General features: G+C 41.3%; 2 protein-coding genes across 4 annotated transcripts; both read right to left on the bottom strand.

Annotated features, from left to right (window-relative positions):
• Positions 1–3,096: 3,096 nt before the first annotated feature.
• On the bottom strand, positions 3,097–12,386 carry dennd1c (DENN domain containing 1C). 3 transcript variants are annotated; one of them, XM_042395037.1, is made up of 23 exons: positions 12,235–12,386; positions 11,685–11,749; positions 10,967–11,010; positions 10,799–10,848; positions 10,576–10,695; positions 10,422–10,491; positions 10,253–10,333; positions 10,094–10,159; positions 9,085–9,138; positions 8,807–8,917; positions 8,372–8,472; positions 8,205–8,250; positions 7,996–8,097; positions 7,572–7,697; positions 7,256–7,357; positions 6,451–6,541; positions 6,311–6,351; positions 6,169–6,219; positions 6,012–6,059; positions 5,801–5,908; positions 5,454–5,533; positions 5,132–5,339; positions 3,097–5,036 (listed from the first exon to the last, which is right to left on the bottom strand). In XM_042395037.1, exons 1-23 carry the CDS (start codon positions 12,249–12,251, stop codon positions 4,023–4,025), a joined length of 2,796 nt encoding a protein of 931 aa, XP_042250971.1. In that variant the 5' UTR covers positions 12,252–12,386; the 3' UTR covers positions 3,097–4,022. The 3 variants fall into 3 exon arrangements, with proteins under 3 accessions (XP_042250971.1, XP_042250981.1, XP_042250988.1); XM_042395047.1 differs by having other exon boundaries at positions 7,996–8,094; XM_042395054.1 differs by lacking the exon at positions 10,094–10,159.
• A 766-nt stretch (positions 12,387–13,152) lies between these two features.
• LOC121880729 (tubulin beta-4B chain-like) lies at positions 13,153–16,557 on the bottom strand. Its single transcript, XM_042388215.1, has 5 exons — positions 16,305–16,557; positions 15,075–15,183; positions 14,858–14,968; positions 14,449–14,693; positions 13,153–14,363 (listed from the first exon to the last, which is right to left on the bottom strand). Exons 1-5 carry the CDS (start codon positions 16,359–16,361, stop codon positions 13,551–13,553), a joined length of 1,335 nt encoding a protein of 444 aa, XP_042244149.1. The 5' UTR covers positions 16,362–16,557; the 3' UTR covers positions 13,153–13,550.
• Between the last annotated feature and the right edge of the window lie 376 nt (positions 16,558–16,933).

Genomic DNA, 16,933 nt, shown 5'->3' with positions numbered 1-16,933 from the left:
ATCAATTGATTGTTTTGTATAACATAGAAAATGGTGAAAATGTCTGTTTTAGTCCATGGTGACGTCTTCAGATGTCTTGTTTTGTTCGATCAACAGTCAAAAATCCAAAGATATTCAGTTTACTGTGATGTATGAAACAGACAAACTTATAATCCTCACATTTGAGAAGCTGCAACCAGCAAACATTTGGCATTTCTGCTTGGAAAAATTGACTTCAATAATGAATTGATTATCAAAATAGTAGCATATGAATTTTCTGTAAATTGACTACTCATTTAATCAACTAATCATTGCAGCTCTAATATCAGGAAATGAAGAAACATGCCAATCACAGCTACCTGGAACCCGAGATCCAAAGAAAGCAGCAGATCTTCACATTTGTGAGGCTGGAACAAACTGATTTATGGTATATTTATAATGATAAATGTTAATATTCTGTTGACAATTGAGGCATTGACTTGTTTCAGCTTCAATGCTTCTTGCTTTGATTGTTGTACTCACACAGTATTGTATAAATCAGCATTTCTTCTCTTTTCCACTGCTGTTTAGGTCAATGTGCAGTGTCTGTGGTTTCTTGGCCTTTTGGCAATAATACACTCACTTAGCAGAAAATTCAACACCCCCTGAAGAGTGTAATGCAATCCAGTACAACAGATTTGCTGTAAATATTACCTTTTGTGAAACACATTGAAAAGAAACTTGGTTGTGTGTGTCAGAAATGTTAATTCAACTATGTCGTAACTTTTGAGCCTTTTGAGGCTACACTTTCTGGTGTTGGACTGGTCTGGTCTGGACTACAGCATATTGAGGGATGTCTCTGCACACATCAGGCAACAATATGCTGCCATTTTTTTTTGTCTCAAAGAGGATTTTAGAGCAATTCATTTACAGCTTATCCAGAATACTTCAGTTCTTGTCTTGACTAAGTCATGACACACAGACATAATCTTTCTTCTTAAATATTTTAGCTGTCGTCCAGCCAGTGTTAGAATTGATAAGATCTTTTTCTGGTATTCAAAGCTCTCAGAGGCCTAAAAGAAACATATTTCTTTAAATGTACTATGCAGGATTTTCCTAAAAACCAATGTATAGACTCATACAAAAGTAATCCCCCCTCAATCATCACTTATGACCCACCAGAAGCATGTGGCAGTGTATCTGCAGAGACTCTGCCCTCTGCCTGTATTTTCTTATTTTCTTTTGTTATGTTCATTTTTGGGCGTCCATCTTTGGGCGGTGGGTGTGTAGCCCCCAGTCAATAACCGCGTGCAGGGTGTGAGGTCGGGACTCGTGGCGTAGCAACCAGGTTACATCACTGTCTCTGTCTCTCTCCTCTGCTCCGCTCTGCTCTCTGTCTCTATGTCATGGATGTATAAAGAGCTGCAGGTCTGTGTGTCTGCTTGACCGAGGACGGGGCTGAGCTACACATACACAGAGCAGAGAGGCCACAGCGGACAGGATGAAGCTCTGCATTCACATAAAATCCGGCAATGCAGCACCTTCCTGCAGGGTTGTGTGGAGGTGTGGGTGTGTTTATTTGCGCTTTAGAACATAAATGCTGTGAAACAATCAGAAAATAAAGTTTTATTTATGTGATTCATGGCTTTGTTCTCGCCAGCGCCACTCACCCCTGTATTCACTCTCTTATCTTGCTCGACCACCGCTGCACTCTCTCTCTCTCTCTCTATCGCTTGCTCAGGAGGAGGGGCCAACTTTGAATATGGTGTGTTTACAAACACCAACAGGCAAATCCTGCGTAGTACACCTTTTAACAGTTACGTTGCTTAAATGTTTATTGTGGCACCACTGGCCACAGAGAAACTGAGTTTCATCCCTACCGTGTACTTGTACTGTATATGGATGTGTGGATGGTGTGACAATAAAGTTTTCTACAGTCATGAGTCTTTCAGGTCACTCAGGTCATCTGGTTGTGAAAAAGCCGGCGCCAGTTTAGAAGCAGCTGGTTTTTATGTGATGTGCTTTAACACAAACAATTTACTACATTTTACAATTTCATATTGAATGAAATTCTGACCAGCCTAAGAGATTAGTTTTTTTTCTCCCCTGGCACATAAAATCTCAGACAGTATCTAGTAGGATCCATCTGATTAATCCCTGATTTGTCTGTTGTTTTGTGTGTGTGTGTTTGTGTGTGTGTGTGTGTGTGTGTGTGTGTGTGTGTGTGTGTGTGTTTTCAGATGCCCCACCATCTTCTTGTGTCCAGCTGTATTCTGTCTGTCCAGATGTAAGATCTCAGGTCTAGCAGCCCTGATTGACACTTTTTATTCCTCAGGGAGGTGAGTTTTGAATAATCCCTGTTACTTTGGTAATGCTTTTTGTCCTCCCTTGGATCAGTCATTTTGTAAAAGCAGGTTTCCTGGAAAGAACTGTGTATTTTGGAACAAATTATAATAAATTCCTCAACAGCAAAAATTATAGACCCATGAAAATATTAATTAATTATCAATTTATTATAAGGAACTTTATTCTGTGTTGAATTATATGCTTGCCTGTAGACAAATTTCACATTTCTGCATGTTCAGCTGAATTGCTGTCCTCCAAATGTTATGCTTTCACTTTGAAGTGTACCAACTTAGCACTGTCTCTATTTTCCCCATATAAGTAGTATTTTACTAATATGGGGATTATATTGTTATACAGTATTATAGTACCAAATTACATAGTTAGTTCTATGAAACATCAGGAAAATTATTTGGAAATTATGGGACAGAAAAGCATCACAGAAACTTTAATTGACATGTTGCATGTGCTCATCAGTGGTTTAATTTGAGGTCATGCATTTATTGACCCCTCTGACAGGCTGACCTGTGTGTGTGTGATTCCCTCCGCAGCTGTCTGTCACCACAGTGATGCAGATATTAATCTCACATACAGTGTCAGCGTTGGTCAGCACCGCGCTGTCCCTGCTCAGCTTGGTTCTGCTGCTGCTGCTGTGCGTCATCAGGAAGAAAAGGAGGATGGAGGGAACATACCATCCCAGCTCAGAGGAGAGAAAGCAGGCAGGATCAGCAGGATCTGAAAAGCCAGGCCTGCCTCTACCATTGCCCAAAGAAGAACGCCTCATATAATGAACGCATAAAAGTGGCCTTGCATACTTTTTGCACCACATTCAGTTTCACTTCACTCTCAACGTGTAAGCCTGTGGATTAATACCTCCTGTCCTCTGGGATGATCCAACAAGGTAAATGCTGAAACTTTTTATTCACAGTGACAACAGAAAGACTGATCAGATCTGATCAATTCTATCACCGGTTTCACCGCATGAGAAGAGGAAATGTGTGTTATTTGAATGTGGATATTTTGCTCACTGTTGTATTCCCTCATCTGAAGAAGTCACTCCCTTTACTCTGCCACATAAGGGACTTGCTGAAGTATGTTTTGTATTTGTTTGTCTGTCATTGTATTGTGTGTTCTGTGTATTTATATATAAAACATGTATTACACTATTTCTTGTTAGGAAGAATGTTGATTAGGAACACTATGACTGCGATGCACTTTTACTAAGAAGCAGTATGTATGATACACAAGGTGTTCTGTTAATAAACCAGGAATGTGCACATCTAGTACTACTGCTCTTTCTTTACCTTATCCTGGAGCAAAAGGGGAAAACATACATGTTCAAAATGTTTATTTTATGAATTCATTTATTCAAAATCTGTGTGAAGAGTTACCAACAATGAAATGATTATCCTCGGAATTTGTCAGTTTTTGTTGGGGGAAGTAGCTGATGGAGAGCGTATATCTCTCTCACGCACATACATTTGTAGAAAATATTAATGTTACAATGACATGTGGGCCATGACAAAGTACATGATGTGTGCAAAACATGTTTTGTCCTCACAGATACAAAATGCATTTCTTATTTCACCCATGCTTTGTAGATGCCTCAATCCTGAGTGCAATTCGACAAGTGCACAAAATTAAGACAAGACACAAAAATCTGTTTAAACATTTGCAAAATCTCAATAAGGCAACCTGCCAGCCAGTCTGGGGCCTACACATTAAGCCTCAAATCTCTTCTTAAGTTCAGACACTTTGATAATTGGAGATGGGTCTTCCTCCTCATGTGCTTTGGAGCAGCTGCTAGCTTCTGATCGGGTATTTGAGTCACATGACGCGTGAGTTTGTGTGTTCTCCTTGCTGCGAAACGTGCTGCAAGGTCTCTCAGGTTCAGCCAAACCCTTGGTCCTGGACTTCACCTGGAAGCCTTGGCTGGGTCCCTGAGACTTGGAGCGTGCAACAGCAGATAGGACTTTAGGAGAGGGGGTCTGTGTCATTTCCTGCTCTTCTTTTTTTACTGCTACTTCACCCCTTATTTCCTGGCCTGCCGGAGGTGTTAGGTCAGCAGCGAGACTCTGAGGCCCAGCAGAACCTGCTGTTTTCAGATTGAGTGTCTCCTCCTGTCCTTGCTGTTGTTCCACAGTGTCAGGACGATGGTCACACTTGGGATTCAGTTTCATAAGTTTGTTTAAAGATTCTGTGGCCTCTTTACTTTGCTCTTCCAGTTTCTCTTTTCCTTCTTCTTCCCTTGCTACATCGTTTTGCATTTCATTTGTTCCTTTTTCTGTCTCGTGTCCCTCAACTACCTCTTCACTCTGATTTTTCTTTTCTCTCAACTCTTCATCCTTTCGCTGCTTGACTGTTTCTATCATAGGGCCTTCTTCAAGACTCACTCTCCTTTCCGGATCTTCTTTCTTTGTCTCTTCCTCTAACTTCACTTCCTTAGAGTTATTTCTGTCATCTATTTCCTCTCCTTGGTTCCCATTTATTGCTACCTTCACTTCTTCCTGTTTTTCTCTGGCCTCCCCCTGTCTCTCTTCTTGTTCCCCCATTTCACACGCTACCAGCAGACTTTCTGATCCCTCTTCTGGTACGCTTGTGTCGAGGCACAGCCAATTAGAGTCCTCTGTCAGGTCTGACACTTCTTCTGTAGTTTCTACATTCCAGCTGTGCAGGCTGCCACTGCCACTGATGGACAGAGACAGGCTCTCCTGGCTCGGGTTGGCTTGACTGCGCTGGAAAACATAACAAAAGCCAATGTTAGGCCAGAAATTACAGACATCAAATATGTATTTGTGTCTGTGTGTGTGTCAGTTCCCCATTTTCTTACCTTTGTAATATAGTCATGACTGTCCAGTCCAAACAGATCCAGGCTGCGTGTGCCGTACAGCAAGCCGCGTTCGTGGGAGCTTCGGGTGCTAAGTGTGTCAAAGATCTCCCCAAGCAGATCCATCTCCTCCGCGTCACACAGCAGTGAATCTTCCCCCTCTTCTTCATCCCTCTGAAGATCAGGCTCAGCCACAGGCCCAGACACAGCTCTGATGACACAGAGATAACAAACAGAATGGCAAAAACAAGGAAATACATATATATTCATGCTATATATTCTTTTTTTGGGAGGTTTTTCATTTCTCTGTCTCTTCGTTTCTCACCCATCCCATGCATCTCCAGTGTCCATGTTGTCCATATCTCTGGAAGCACTAGATTTGTAAATAGGTCGACGAGGACGTGACTGACATGAGCAACATAGTAACAAAGCAAAGAGACGTCCCCCAACAAACAAATGTTGGGGGCGAAACACAATAAAGTGATAGAGATGAAGCAATGAAAAGTACAAAACAGCACAAAGAAGCAGTGTGAGACAACAGAGAGGAAGATTAGTTGATGATGAAGATACATGTGGAAGGTGTAGTGGTTTTATAAGACATTTAAAATGAATGAGATGAAAATGAGATGTGGGATTGTTCCAAATGGTTTTGAAGAGTGAGACAGAACTCACTTTCCCAAAGTGTTGTGTGATTGGAAGGCGGTTCTGGAGACATTCAGATTTGGCACAGCGGTGTGACACTGATCCACCTCTCTGAAGGGTGTGCTCTTCATTGTGAGTCTGTATTTTACACACATACACACACAAACACAAGGAAAAAGTATTACAACCACAGCTGAATTTGTACTAGTCAAATCATGTACCCACATACACATGTGCCCACCTTGTGCATCAGCAGGTTTTTCAAACCAGACTTGGCAAGACCTTTGGCCTGGGAGATATTAAAAAGAGTTTCAGTTGTTTTGGTAACATAGATAGAATTCAATTGTGCAAAACAAACTTCTCTTCCTCCCAGCAAAAAGTCCTCAGCTTGTACTCACCCTTATGTTTGCTTTGGACTTCATGTTGAGTATTAACGCTCCTCCCCCTTTCTGTCAAAAGCAGAAATGCATCCGTGTTGTACTTTCCAACAAGATGGGAACCAATGCAATGTTTGTTTCAACAATGTTTAAATGAACCTACCTTTAAATTACCAACTAACTGTTGATAAGATTTGCTTTTTCCTGCAAACAGACATAAATACAAAGTAAAGTGGATGAGTGAGTCAAAAAAAAGTCACATCACACCACCACAAAACATACATACATGCAAAAGATACACACCTGCTGTTGTTCCACACTTAAGGATTTCCTCCTCAAAGAGGTCATCTGGTTCCTTCCCTGCGTTCAGAATATCCAGGCGGCCATCAATGAACTGAAAATATATATATACATAAATATATTACTGATGAAAATATTGTATATGACATGACAATACTCACTAATTTAACAAAAGGATGACTTTGGCTTCACATCAGCTTTGTATGGGGCCTGTTTCACAAAGGCAAGCTAACGGTGGTGGTCATGTTTCACAAATGATGTCTGTTTGCAAATTGAAGATACATTAGTGAATCCTGTATTGCTCTTGCTCTCATGCTCTTGCATGGGTTGCAAGTATGACTTTTGTTTTGATGAGGGAAACATGTCAAAATTAACACGAGAGGAAATGATCTCATGCAGCAAATAGCGCCGTGCATGTTGCAAATTTGGTGAAACAGACCTCAGTTCCCTAAAAAAAAAAAGTATCAGAGGAAGACTGACACATTTATTAATTTTCTTTCTTTTCTTTTCTTTTTCCACATGCTTTTGTATATGCTGTTGTCTTTGTATTACCGTAAGATACATGTTTTGTAAAATAGTGGTGTCTTGTAAGCCCTTGTGGAATGGGCCAGATGTTTTGCATGAAATAGAAATAAAATAAAAATAAAAAACTAAACCTGCTGCAACATTTCACTGAAAAAGCATTTCTCCAGTAAATACTGTACCTGTATAAACCTGAGCTTTGAGTTACAAGTTTAACCAGACGTATATGTTATAATTACAGTATCTATCCAGCAGAGGGCAGTAACTGAACAGAAAATCTGTGTACCTGTTTGAAAAACTGTAAATGAACAGCACTCTGTAGAAACTGCCTCATAGTGGGGGACTTGTGATCTAAAAACAGCGCCTCACTGAACCACATTTCATCCTCCTGCAAAAAAGAGAGAGCAATATGCACAACAAAAGAGAAGAATGAGAACAAAAAACACATATACTGTAGGCCTACTGTCTGGTCCTAATAGTCATACAGAGCTGCAGTTTGACAATGCACATTTTTTTCTGTACATGTTTACAAACTATCAACTTTTACTTATCATTTATACTATTTAAAATCAGTCTTAGTAAAGGCAACAAGCCATTCTCACCGCACTGGCCTGCAGCGCATCCCTGTAGCCTCCAAACAGCAGAGCCTGAGCTTTCAGGAAGGCCCTTGAGACACCACAGCCGGGAGACACTGCCTGACGCTTCAAACACATCTTCAGCCCGGACATCTGGAGACATTTACATTACATTTATATATGTAACATCAATCAAGAGAAATGTGTCATTTTGCCTAATTTGGAAATCTAGCAAAGGTCCCTGACCCCTCACATTGCAGCTAAGATCTACAGTATGTGTGTTATGGTCAAGTCACCAGGACAACAATAAACCTTAACTAACCAGTATCGCCTGATTCTGGTACAGACTCTAGTCATACTTTCCTTAATATAAAAAAAGTGACAAAGTGTTAAGGGGCACCAACAAAGATACATGTATATATTTAACCACAAAAACCCCAGTATTTATTACCACATCTGAAGGTATCCTCTTAAAGTCATCAAAGGGGGTTTCCAGCGTGTTTGTATCCACGTTCAGAATAACAACTTCCTCCAACCCACGACTCCTCACCTTCTGTCGGACAGACACAATATGATCAGAGGTACGTGACTGGGGACAAACATGATAGATTCATAGGTCTGGTAATACTTTTGTGATAATCATTTTAAACTGTGGTTTACCTCAGATAGACTGCTGTGGACCCCTATTAGGTATGGCATAGGTGCACTGTAATATAAAATAAAATAAGCTAGGATAAGTTAAATAGATAGATAGATAGATAGATAGATAGATAGATAGATAGATAGATAGATAGATAGATAGATAGATAGATTGATAGATGTCTCACCAGCAGTAGTCCAATAGGTGAGGTGGCAGGACAGGGATGAAGATGTGTTGCCAGTACATGGGGTACAACACAGCACTGAGTGCATGCACGCAAGACGTCAGCTACACACAACACGAAATGGAGGACAGTTTCAGACAATAATAACACACAGGATACACAAGTCTGCCTGTGTGGTTTGTCCTAGACCACATACGGTGGCCAATGTGTGACTTCAAGCAAGCAGAAATGTGGCTTCCGTGTCACTACATTCAAGAGAAGCTAAAGTGGCTTCTGTCTCTGGGGTTAGGTGAATGTTGATGGGTAAAAGTTCGGTTTAGGCAGTCAGATATGGTTATAGGTCAGGGTAAGTTTCCAGAGAATGAACTTGCTTCAGTGAATGAAATAAATAAAAATGAAATACTACAAGAAATAAGAGAAGAGAAATATGTGTCTTACAGTGCTGAGTTTGCTAGCAAAGATGATGATGCGTCTCTCAAACAGCATGCTGGCATAGAGTTGGAGCAGGTTCCCCACATCTACTGCCACAATAAGCTCTGTCAAGTTCCTCTGGTAAACGCACGCACACATACACACACACACACACACACACACACATCGGTTTGAATGGGCAAAGCATGCAAAAAACCCCTGTATATATATATATATATATATATATATATATATATATGATATACGATATAAACCCTGAGTTTAGTTTCATCTAACATACTTACATTTTCAGGAATGGAGGGGAGGCTTCTGGGGTCTGGAGCAATGAAGTATGGAACCTAATCAAAAAGAATGAAACTAAATATTATTGAGAAAGTGGTGGAAATGTAATGAAAGTGTTTTAGCTTTCAGATGGCTTAGTATCTTCAGCATCATACAGATAAGGGTGCATTACAGGTTACAGGATTAGACTTTAGGTTTTCATTCCAAAACTCTATCTGTTAAACAATGTTGTTGTTAGATGCAAATAATTGTACAAGCTAATATCTTGTTGTAACAGAACCCTAAAATTATAAACCCTAAGATTTTCAATCATCAAATATGTTTGATACTATTTATGGTTGGCAATTTTTCTGCGATAGATAATTAATTAATAATAAATAATAATAGTAGGTAATTACATTCATTACATTACAAGTAATTAGCCTACCTACTGTATTGTTAGTAGCAAGTCCGCTATTGCTGTACTAGATTCAAATGGATTCATGTAATCTGGCATGATTTTACCTAATTGATATCAGCCTCACTGTTTACTATTCACTCTGTTTACACTGTAACAGAGCTGTATTAAGTTATAGCCGATTCAAATCAGGATTCTTAGACTTGTGGTACCCTATTAAGTCACACTTGCTATTACCATGGTAACCACAAGTTTCGAAAAACCAGTCAGGACCGAAATCTTACAGATTACAACTTTAATAATATTTTCTGTATTTTCACACCATAGAATTGTTTAGGATGTGTAAATGTTTCTTTCAAGTGATGGATATTTTCTTTTGGAATGAAACTCTTTGAATACAAAAATCCACAAGATACAACCAGCTGTATGGGTTAAGTTAATTAGTCCGCAGGTCATACTGAATCTCAACAGTTAGTGCAAATGGTGTTAAGTTTGGCTTGAAGATTTAATCGATTAGAGGACTTAGTGACAAGGTTTTAGTCCACACACATCAGGTTTAGCCAGCAGGGGTTAGTCTGCATCTGCTCGACCACATGAACCCCTGTGGGACTCACCCCCTCTTGTCCCTCTGGGTGTCCAACAGGATGAGACACCTCTGTGCTGATCAATAGCTGCTCTCCCTCAGAAAAAAACACAACACGCTAACCACTGACAGTAAATGGCCATAAAGTCAAGGGTGACTCCTGGTTTTCATTGGCTAATTAAAGATTTACCATCTGCAGAGTGACAGATCCAGCTGCCAGTGGTATGCGCTGCTTGTAGAGCGTAGCCAGCAGCGCTTTCATCTCATTGGTCTGTTGAGAACATGATGACAGTCATGTTAATCATATTCATACAAGAGAGTGTGTATAAGACAATAACTGAGGAGCAACAGAAACTCACCTGTCCTTTGGTTAGGTAATCAGCTAAGTTGTTGAGAAGTTTGTAGAACACTTCAAACCATGGAAGGTAACTGTAATCAGTTTGAGCATGGTGTTAGAAGCATGGTTCAACTCGACATGAGAGTGACTCCCTCACATCCATACTCTAGATGTACCTGAGTATGCAAAGGCAGGTCTGTGTGCTGTTGGTGAGACGACAGAAGCCAAAGCGCTGGCATCCCTCAAGGTCAGTCAGAACAAAAGTAAAGTGCTGCACAGCCACTCCATCCCTCACCCTGAAGAGATGAATGGGTAAGGGAGTGAGAGATGGACAAATAGAAACTATCAGGCCACAAATGTAACCTGGAGCAAATACAGTCATGGAAAACTTATTTTCACCTTTGTATGTCATACGGGAAGCAGAACCTGGGCAATGTTTGACAGGACTCCTAGAGTGGAAGAGAAAAATGTTTGTGTAAAAAATCTCTTTAAAAAAGCCGCTATGTTCATTTCAATATGACAATAAATCTGTAAATGTTTCCAGGAACTGGAGACATGAGCGGCTACCTGATCACTGAAGTCCTCTGGAAACTGAAACTGTACACCTGGATCTGTAACATTAAATTAAATTGATAAATAAATGAACATCAAGACTAATCCTCAACACAAACTTAATTTGCAAAGGATTTATAGCAGTGTTTTAAATCAAGGCAACAATGAGTTAAATAGAAAGAAGATTAAGTATTTATTTAAGTATTTAATTATTGATAATAGACAAATTAAATACATGCTGCAAGTTAATGAAAAGTATGATTTTCAAGCCCTTCAGTTCACACCGAGCTGCTCAGTCAGTCACCACAACATGTTCTGGTTCAAGTGCAACTAGACTGTGTGGTTTTTCTAATCACATGACAGGAAGTGTGAGCAATTCTTGGCACAGCAGAGACATCTTCATTAACTATAAGACTTTTATATTTTATCATCTTATAATACAGCATAAGTAAATTTAGAAGTGTTCCTTTCAAAATAAAAAATCATCCACTTAAGGTGTAGTCAGTGTAGTCTGAGTCATATGACAAAATAAAGAGAGTCATGGAAAAGTATTTGAGGAACGCTTTTAATCAACTTCTCTGTTGCTGACAAATCATTCTGCGCATCTAAATGGTTCTATAGCAGATCACACACTTGTGGTACAATTTGGAGTTTGAAACAAAAGCTGGGAAACAGTATTTTCAGATACTTGCTGGAACAGGTGTGATGCAGAGAAAGAAGCTAGAGGGCTCACCTTTGTCTCTGGCTACAGGGCAAGTTGCTTCAAAGAAGCAGTTGAAGGTCCGCTCAGGGTTTTGACTGACAGGGGAGAGGTTCACAGCACTCATATGAGATTAAACTTGTAGTGTGTTACCCACCAGACATGGACACTAACGCTGAGATATAGCAGTAAAAACATTGATCAGATTACTTAAATTGTAATTTCCCAAAAGCGAAAAGATTTTGCTCTCAGATAATTATGAAACAGGTGTGATCTTAAAGACAATGATAAACTTTAATGTATCTATTGTATGCTGGTATTTAGGTCTTTAGAAAGAGTTGAATGTGATTATATTAAAACATTCAAATGCTGGTTGTATGTAACAAAGACAGGGGAACATTTTGCTCTGCTTTAGACAAGTTCAGGTTTACCATGAAGAGTATGGCAGCTTATAGAGGGCAACAAAGTCGCTACAGGAAACTTCCTGTGCAGTTGCGAGAGGAAGTAATAAAAACCACAAGAACAGACTGACGGGCAGAGTGATGATGATGGCATTTGATCAAAAATGACACGATTAACTTACTTCAGTCTGGATCCCATGCTGTCTGAGTGTGACTGTGTCCATATGTTTGTCCAGGAGGGAAGAGATCTTCAGCAGGTGTATTAGATGATGGTCATATCTCCGATGTAGCAGTGATATAAAGCAGCAACAGTAACGTTAGCCTGCTCAATCAGCACCGGAGTGAAAGACACTTCCTGCTTCATGGCAGTATGTGTGTTGTGTCAGTGTGTGAACACAAATGTGACGTCTGTTACCTCTCAAAACTCTAAGCTCTCATATTCGCTTCTGTGAACTTTAATTCGTCAGTTTGTAGACAACAGATCAACAGGTAAAATAAAAATACAAAACACTAACAACAAATAGTGTGCATCTGCATGAGTAGCTGCAAAATGAATCAAGGTACATAAATAACAATCCTGCTCAATGACCATTAGAACTACTGCTGCCTGATCATGCATTATATGTTATATGAAGAGACATGATTTTATTTATGTAAATGCTTTCCACATAAGGACAGTGGCTTCAAAATCCTTCACCTTTCCAATAAAGGAGTATGTACGACACACATCATAAGTGAGCATTTGGTGTAATAGGTTTCATATACATGTAAAAGAGGCAACAAAGTAGCCACATCCTGCTCAGAGACTCTAAACTCACAGATCTCACACTGCCTCCCTGTGGTGTTCAAGTTAAACTGCTGAATCTGATGACAGTGCAGGTCTCCATTTTGGTTTGCCTCATATGTGGCATCCCTGGATGCTGAACTGGGCATCCTCAAAAGTTGCTGATACTCTCTTATGTATTTTAGTCAAAATTGATATATTTTTGGAAAGGTATGGCAGAAAGTGTGATTATTCACTTATTTTGTTTGTATATTGTTTTAAAATGTATTGAATTTCCAAATATATCACAAAGAAGAACTTTCAACACTCAAAGAGATATTTTTTTTCCAACAACTTTATTTCAATCAATGCCAAATTAGACAAGTGATCAAATTTCAAGCGAGTTAAACAGTTTTATTGGATACTTGGCCCAGGTATGGAACTGTTTGACTGATGAGGATGAATGAACATGAACAGAAAAGCCACTGACAAAAGACCACGAGCACACCTGTGTTAGCTACCTTTATATGAGCACTGATACGGGAGAATCAGTTTAGTGCTGTGAATTCCACTCTAGCTGGAGGAACGGGGACTGTCAATGGAAGAACGAAGAGAGGCAGAGGGAAAAGGAAACAGGAAATACAAGAGTGAGAGAAACAGAGCATAGTAGGACTGAAATAAGTGGATGGATGGAGTTAGGACGAGTGCAGATAAGAAACGATGAGTGATTTAGCCTTAGGCCACCTCTTCCTCTCCCTCCTCCTCGAACTCTCCCTCCTCAGCAGTGGCGTCTTGGTACTGTTGGTACTCGGACACCAAGTCGTTCATGTTGCTCTCCGCCTCGGTGAACTCCATCTCATCCATGCCCTCGCCAGTGTACCAGTGGAGGAAGGCCTTGCGGCGGAACATGGCGGTGAACTGCTCAGAGATGCGCTTGAACAGCTCCTGGATGGCCGTGCTGTTGCCTATGAAGGTGGCTGCCATCTTGAGCCCACGAGGCGGGATGTCGCACACTGCTGTCTTGACGTTGTTGGGGATCCACTCGACAAAGTAGCTGCTGTTCTTGTTCTGCACATTCAGCATCTGCTCGTCCACCTCCTTCATGGACATGCGGCCACGGAAAACGGCGGCCACTGTCAGGTAGCGGCCGTGGCGGGGGTCGCAGGCGGCCATCATGTTCTTGGCATCGAACATCTGCTGAGTGAGTTCAGGCACAGAGAGGGCTCTGTACTGCTGGCTGCCCCTGCTGGTGAGCGGGGCGAAGCCGGGCATGAAGAAGTGCAGACGGGGGAAGGGCACCATGTTGACGGCCAGTTTGCGGAGGTCAGCGTTGAGCTGGCCGGGGAAACGCAGGCAAGTTGTCACGCCGCTCATGGTAGCAGACACCAGGTGGTTGAGGTCTCCGTAAGTGGGTGTGGTGAGTTTGAGAGTACGGAAGCAGATGTCATACAGGGCCTCGTTGTCGATGCAATAAGTCTCATCTGTGTTCTCGACCAGCTGGTGGACAGACAGGGTGGCGTTGTAGGGCTCCACCACTGTGTCTGACACCTAAAGGCAGAACATGCAAAGGTCAGCGAAATGAAAATCAGGGAAAGGAAAAATACCAACAAGCAGTGTGACATGATCACTGTACCTTAGGAGAGGGCACCACACTGAAGGTATTCATGATACGATCGGGGTACTCCTCACGGATCTTGCTGATGAGCAGAGTTCCCATACCAGAGCCGGTACCACCACCCAGGGAGTGTGTAAGCTGGAAACCCTGCAGGCAGTCACAGCTCTCAGCCTCCTTCCTCACTACATCCATGACCGAGTCCACCAGCTCGGCTCCCTCTGTGTAGTGGCCCTTGGCCCAGTTGTTACCCGCTCCGCTCTGGCCTGGAAAGAAGGAGTTAATTACAATCTGCTGAGCCATAGTCCATCTGTTTATAGATAAGACCAATGTGTCTTTCTTTTAAAATGAAAAACTTAAGAAAATTAACATGAACCTTCCATTTTCTATGTAATAATCAACATATGTGCAGGTGCAGCTGATCACATACCAAAAACAAAGTTGTCGGGTCTGAAGATCTGTCCGAAAGGGCCAGAGCGGACAGAGTCCATAGTTCCTGGCTCCAGATCCACTAAGATGGCCCTCGGAACGTACTTCCCTCCTAGAACACAAATACTTGTGTCATTTTTTTTTTAAATTAAAAAAAGGAAACACTGAGACATCAAACGCACACTAATATGGTAATATTTTATTTTGACAATCCTGACCTGAGGCCTCATTATAGTAGACATTGATTCTGTCCAGCTGCAGGTCGCTGTCTCCATGGTAGCTTCCTGTTGGGTCAATGCCGTGCTCATCACTGATCACCTCCCAGAACTACAGACAAGTAAATGCGTAGATATGTCAGAGACCAGTTAATAAAAACATGCATGACACAATCTGAATGTAACTACTCACATTTAACATCACAACACAGGAAAGCATGATATCAATATTTATGCAACAATGAATCGATTAGTTGATCAACAGAAAATTAATGAACAATAATTCAGATAATGCATAATTTGCTAAGTCATAAGTCATTTATTATGCAAAAAATTTGCTTGTTTCAGCTTCTCAGATGTGATGATTTGCCACTTTTCTGTTTTGTATAATTGTGCATTGATTTTTATTATTAATATATTTTTTTTTTAGAATTTGGACTATTTGTTGGGCAAAACAAAACGATCTGAGGCTGTCACCTTTGGCTTGAAAACTGGGATTTTGGACATTTTATTGACCAACCAATTAACAGATTCATCAATAATTAATGTATTTGCAGTAAAATCGTTAGCTGCAGCCCTGGATTTTACATTATATAAATATTCAGATTCATCATCCTCAAATTAACCTCTGGATCACACATTGACAAAAGACAAAGAAAGATATTTAAAGAATTTTAAAATGTCTATTAATTGTAGCAGGGATGTGATAAAATATCAGCCTTCAGGCCTAATTATGATTAACTATGATCTAATGTGTGTGTTGAAAAACTGCCTGCCGGCATTCCAGTGCATCATTCGGTGTCTGAGCACCACACCCCTCACACACACGCACACGCACATACACACGCACACGCACACACACAATTTTCTAGCAAAAGCTCTTCGGATTTCAGAGGCCAGATCAGTCTAATGTCACACACAGAAACAGACGCTACCAGAGGCCCACAGTTGACAGTCATCGGCTCACTTGTATGTATTCGTTCATTTAAAGGTCATCCAGCCACAGCAGCGGGGATATCTCGGCCTGTCACCGCCCATCCTGAAGGATGCTATTGTACGCTGCCTCCACCACACAAACACTTTCCATTACGTTGACCTATTTAGTATTTCCCGTGGACAGCAAGGCCTCTTCCAGCGGCCGACGCAGGCAGCAACAGGGATAAACTTGCAGTCAATTACATAAAACTGACTGCATGTGAGAGTTAAATAACAGGCCTAAGTGTGCTCTCATACCTTTGCTCCAATCTGGTTCCCGCACTGCCCGGCCTGTAGGTGCACGATTTCACGCATGTTGTCGCTGCGGTGTGGAGAGAGAGCTGGAGAAACTGGGGAAGCTGACGGGATCCGGTTGTGTTCGGTTCTGGCCCTCCCGGTTCAGCTAGTCAACAGTCTGGCTGAATGTCGGAGGACTGCTCTGGCGTCGTAAACTCTCTCCCTCTCTCTCTCTCCCTCTCCCTTTATCCGCCTGCGGCTGCGCCGTTCCTCCCGGTACTGCAGCATGACGTCATCTCCATGGCAACGGGAACCGGGCACGGCCGGAAAATTGGCTGCCTGGCCTGGGCTAGCTGGCAGACTGCCGTGCAGACACTAGTTGTTTCTGGATCGTCATGCCTGTATGACATGACAGAAAAACACCCGAGAATAACTTTCACCTTAAGACTGGATCCTCTAAAGCTGCAGGAGTGCACCATGTGTGAGGGAATTAATGACCACAGATGTAGCTAAATGATAGTTCAAATGTATGGAAAGGGAATGATACATTATAAAGACAATGTAACAGTCCTGCAGGTTGTCTACATGGAATAATGTAGCTATTTAGCAGTAATGTGGCCTCACTGGCCAGTGAGAGTGTGTGTGTTTGG

The sequence above is a fragment of the Thunnus maccoyii genome, chromosome 2 (genome assembly GCF_910596095.1).
Source record: "Thunnus maccoyii chromosome 2, fThuMac1.1, whole genome shotgun sequence".
Lineage (NCBI taxonomy): Eukaryota > Metazoa > Chordata > Actinopteri > Scombriformes > Scombridae > Thunnus > Thunnus maccoyii.
The sequence above is the reverse complement of the archived record's forward strand: the minus strand, read 5'-3'. Positions and strand labels throughout refer to the sequence as shown.

What these genes read in the sequence shown, in the direction of transcription:
- dennd1c (XM_042395037.1), bottom strand. An exon ending in AGAGGATACCTTCAGATGTG is followed by an intron (nt 7,698 to 7,995) that starts GTAATAAATACT and finishes AAATGTCTCCAG; the next exon opens with ATGTCCGGGCTGAAGATGTG. An exon ending in AGTTAGTTGGTAATTTAAAG is followed by an intron (nt 6,220 to 6,310) that starts GTAGGTTCATTT and finishes TGCTTTTGACAG; the next exon opens with AAAGGGGGAGGAGCGTTAAT.
- LOC121880729 (XM_042388215.1), bottom strand. Translation starts at nt 16,361, where the DNA reads ATGCGTGAAATCGTGCACCTACAGGCCGGGCAGTGCGGGAACCAGATT. An exon ending in CTACTATAATGAGGCCTCAG is followed by an intron (nt 14,969 to 15,074) that starts GTCAGGATTGTC and finishes TTTGTGTTCTAG; the next exon opens with GAGGGAAGTACGTTCCGAGG. An exon ending in ACCCGACAACTTTGTTTTTG is followed by an intron (nt 14,694 to 14,857) that starts GTATGTGATCAG and finishes CCTTCTTTCCAG; the next exon opens with GCCAGAGCGGAGCGGGTAAC.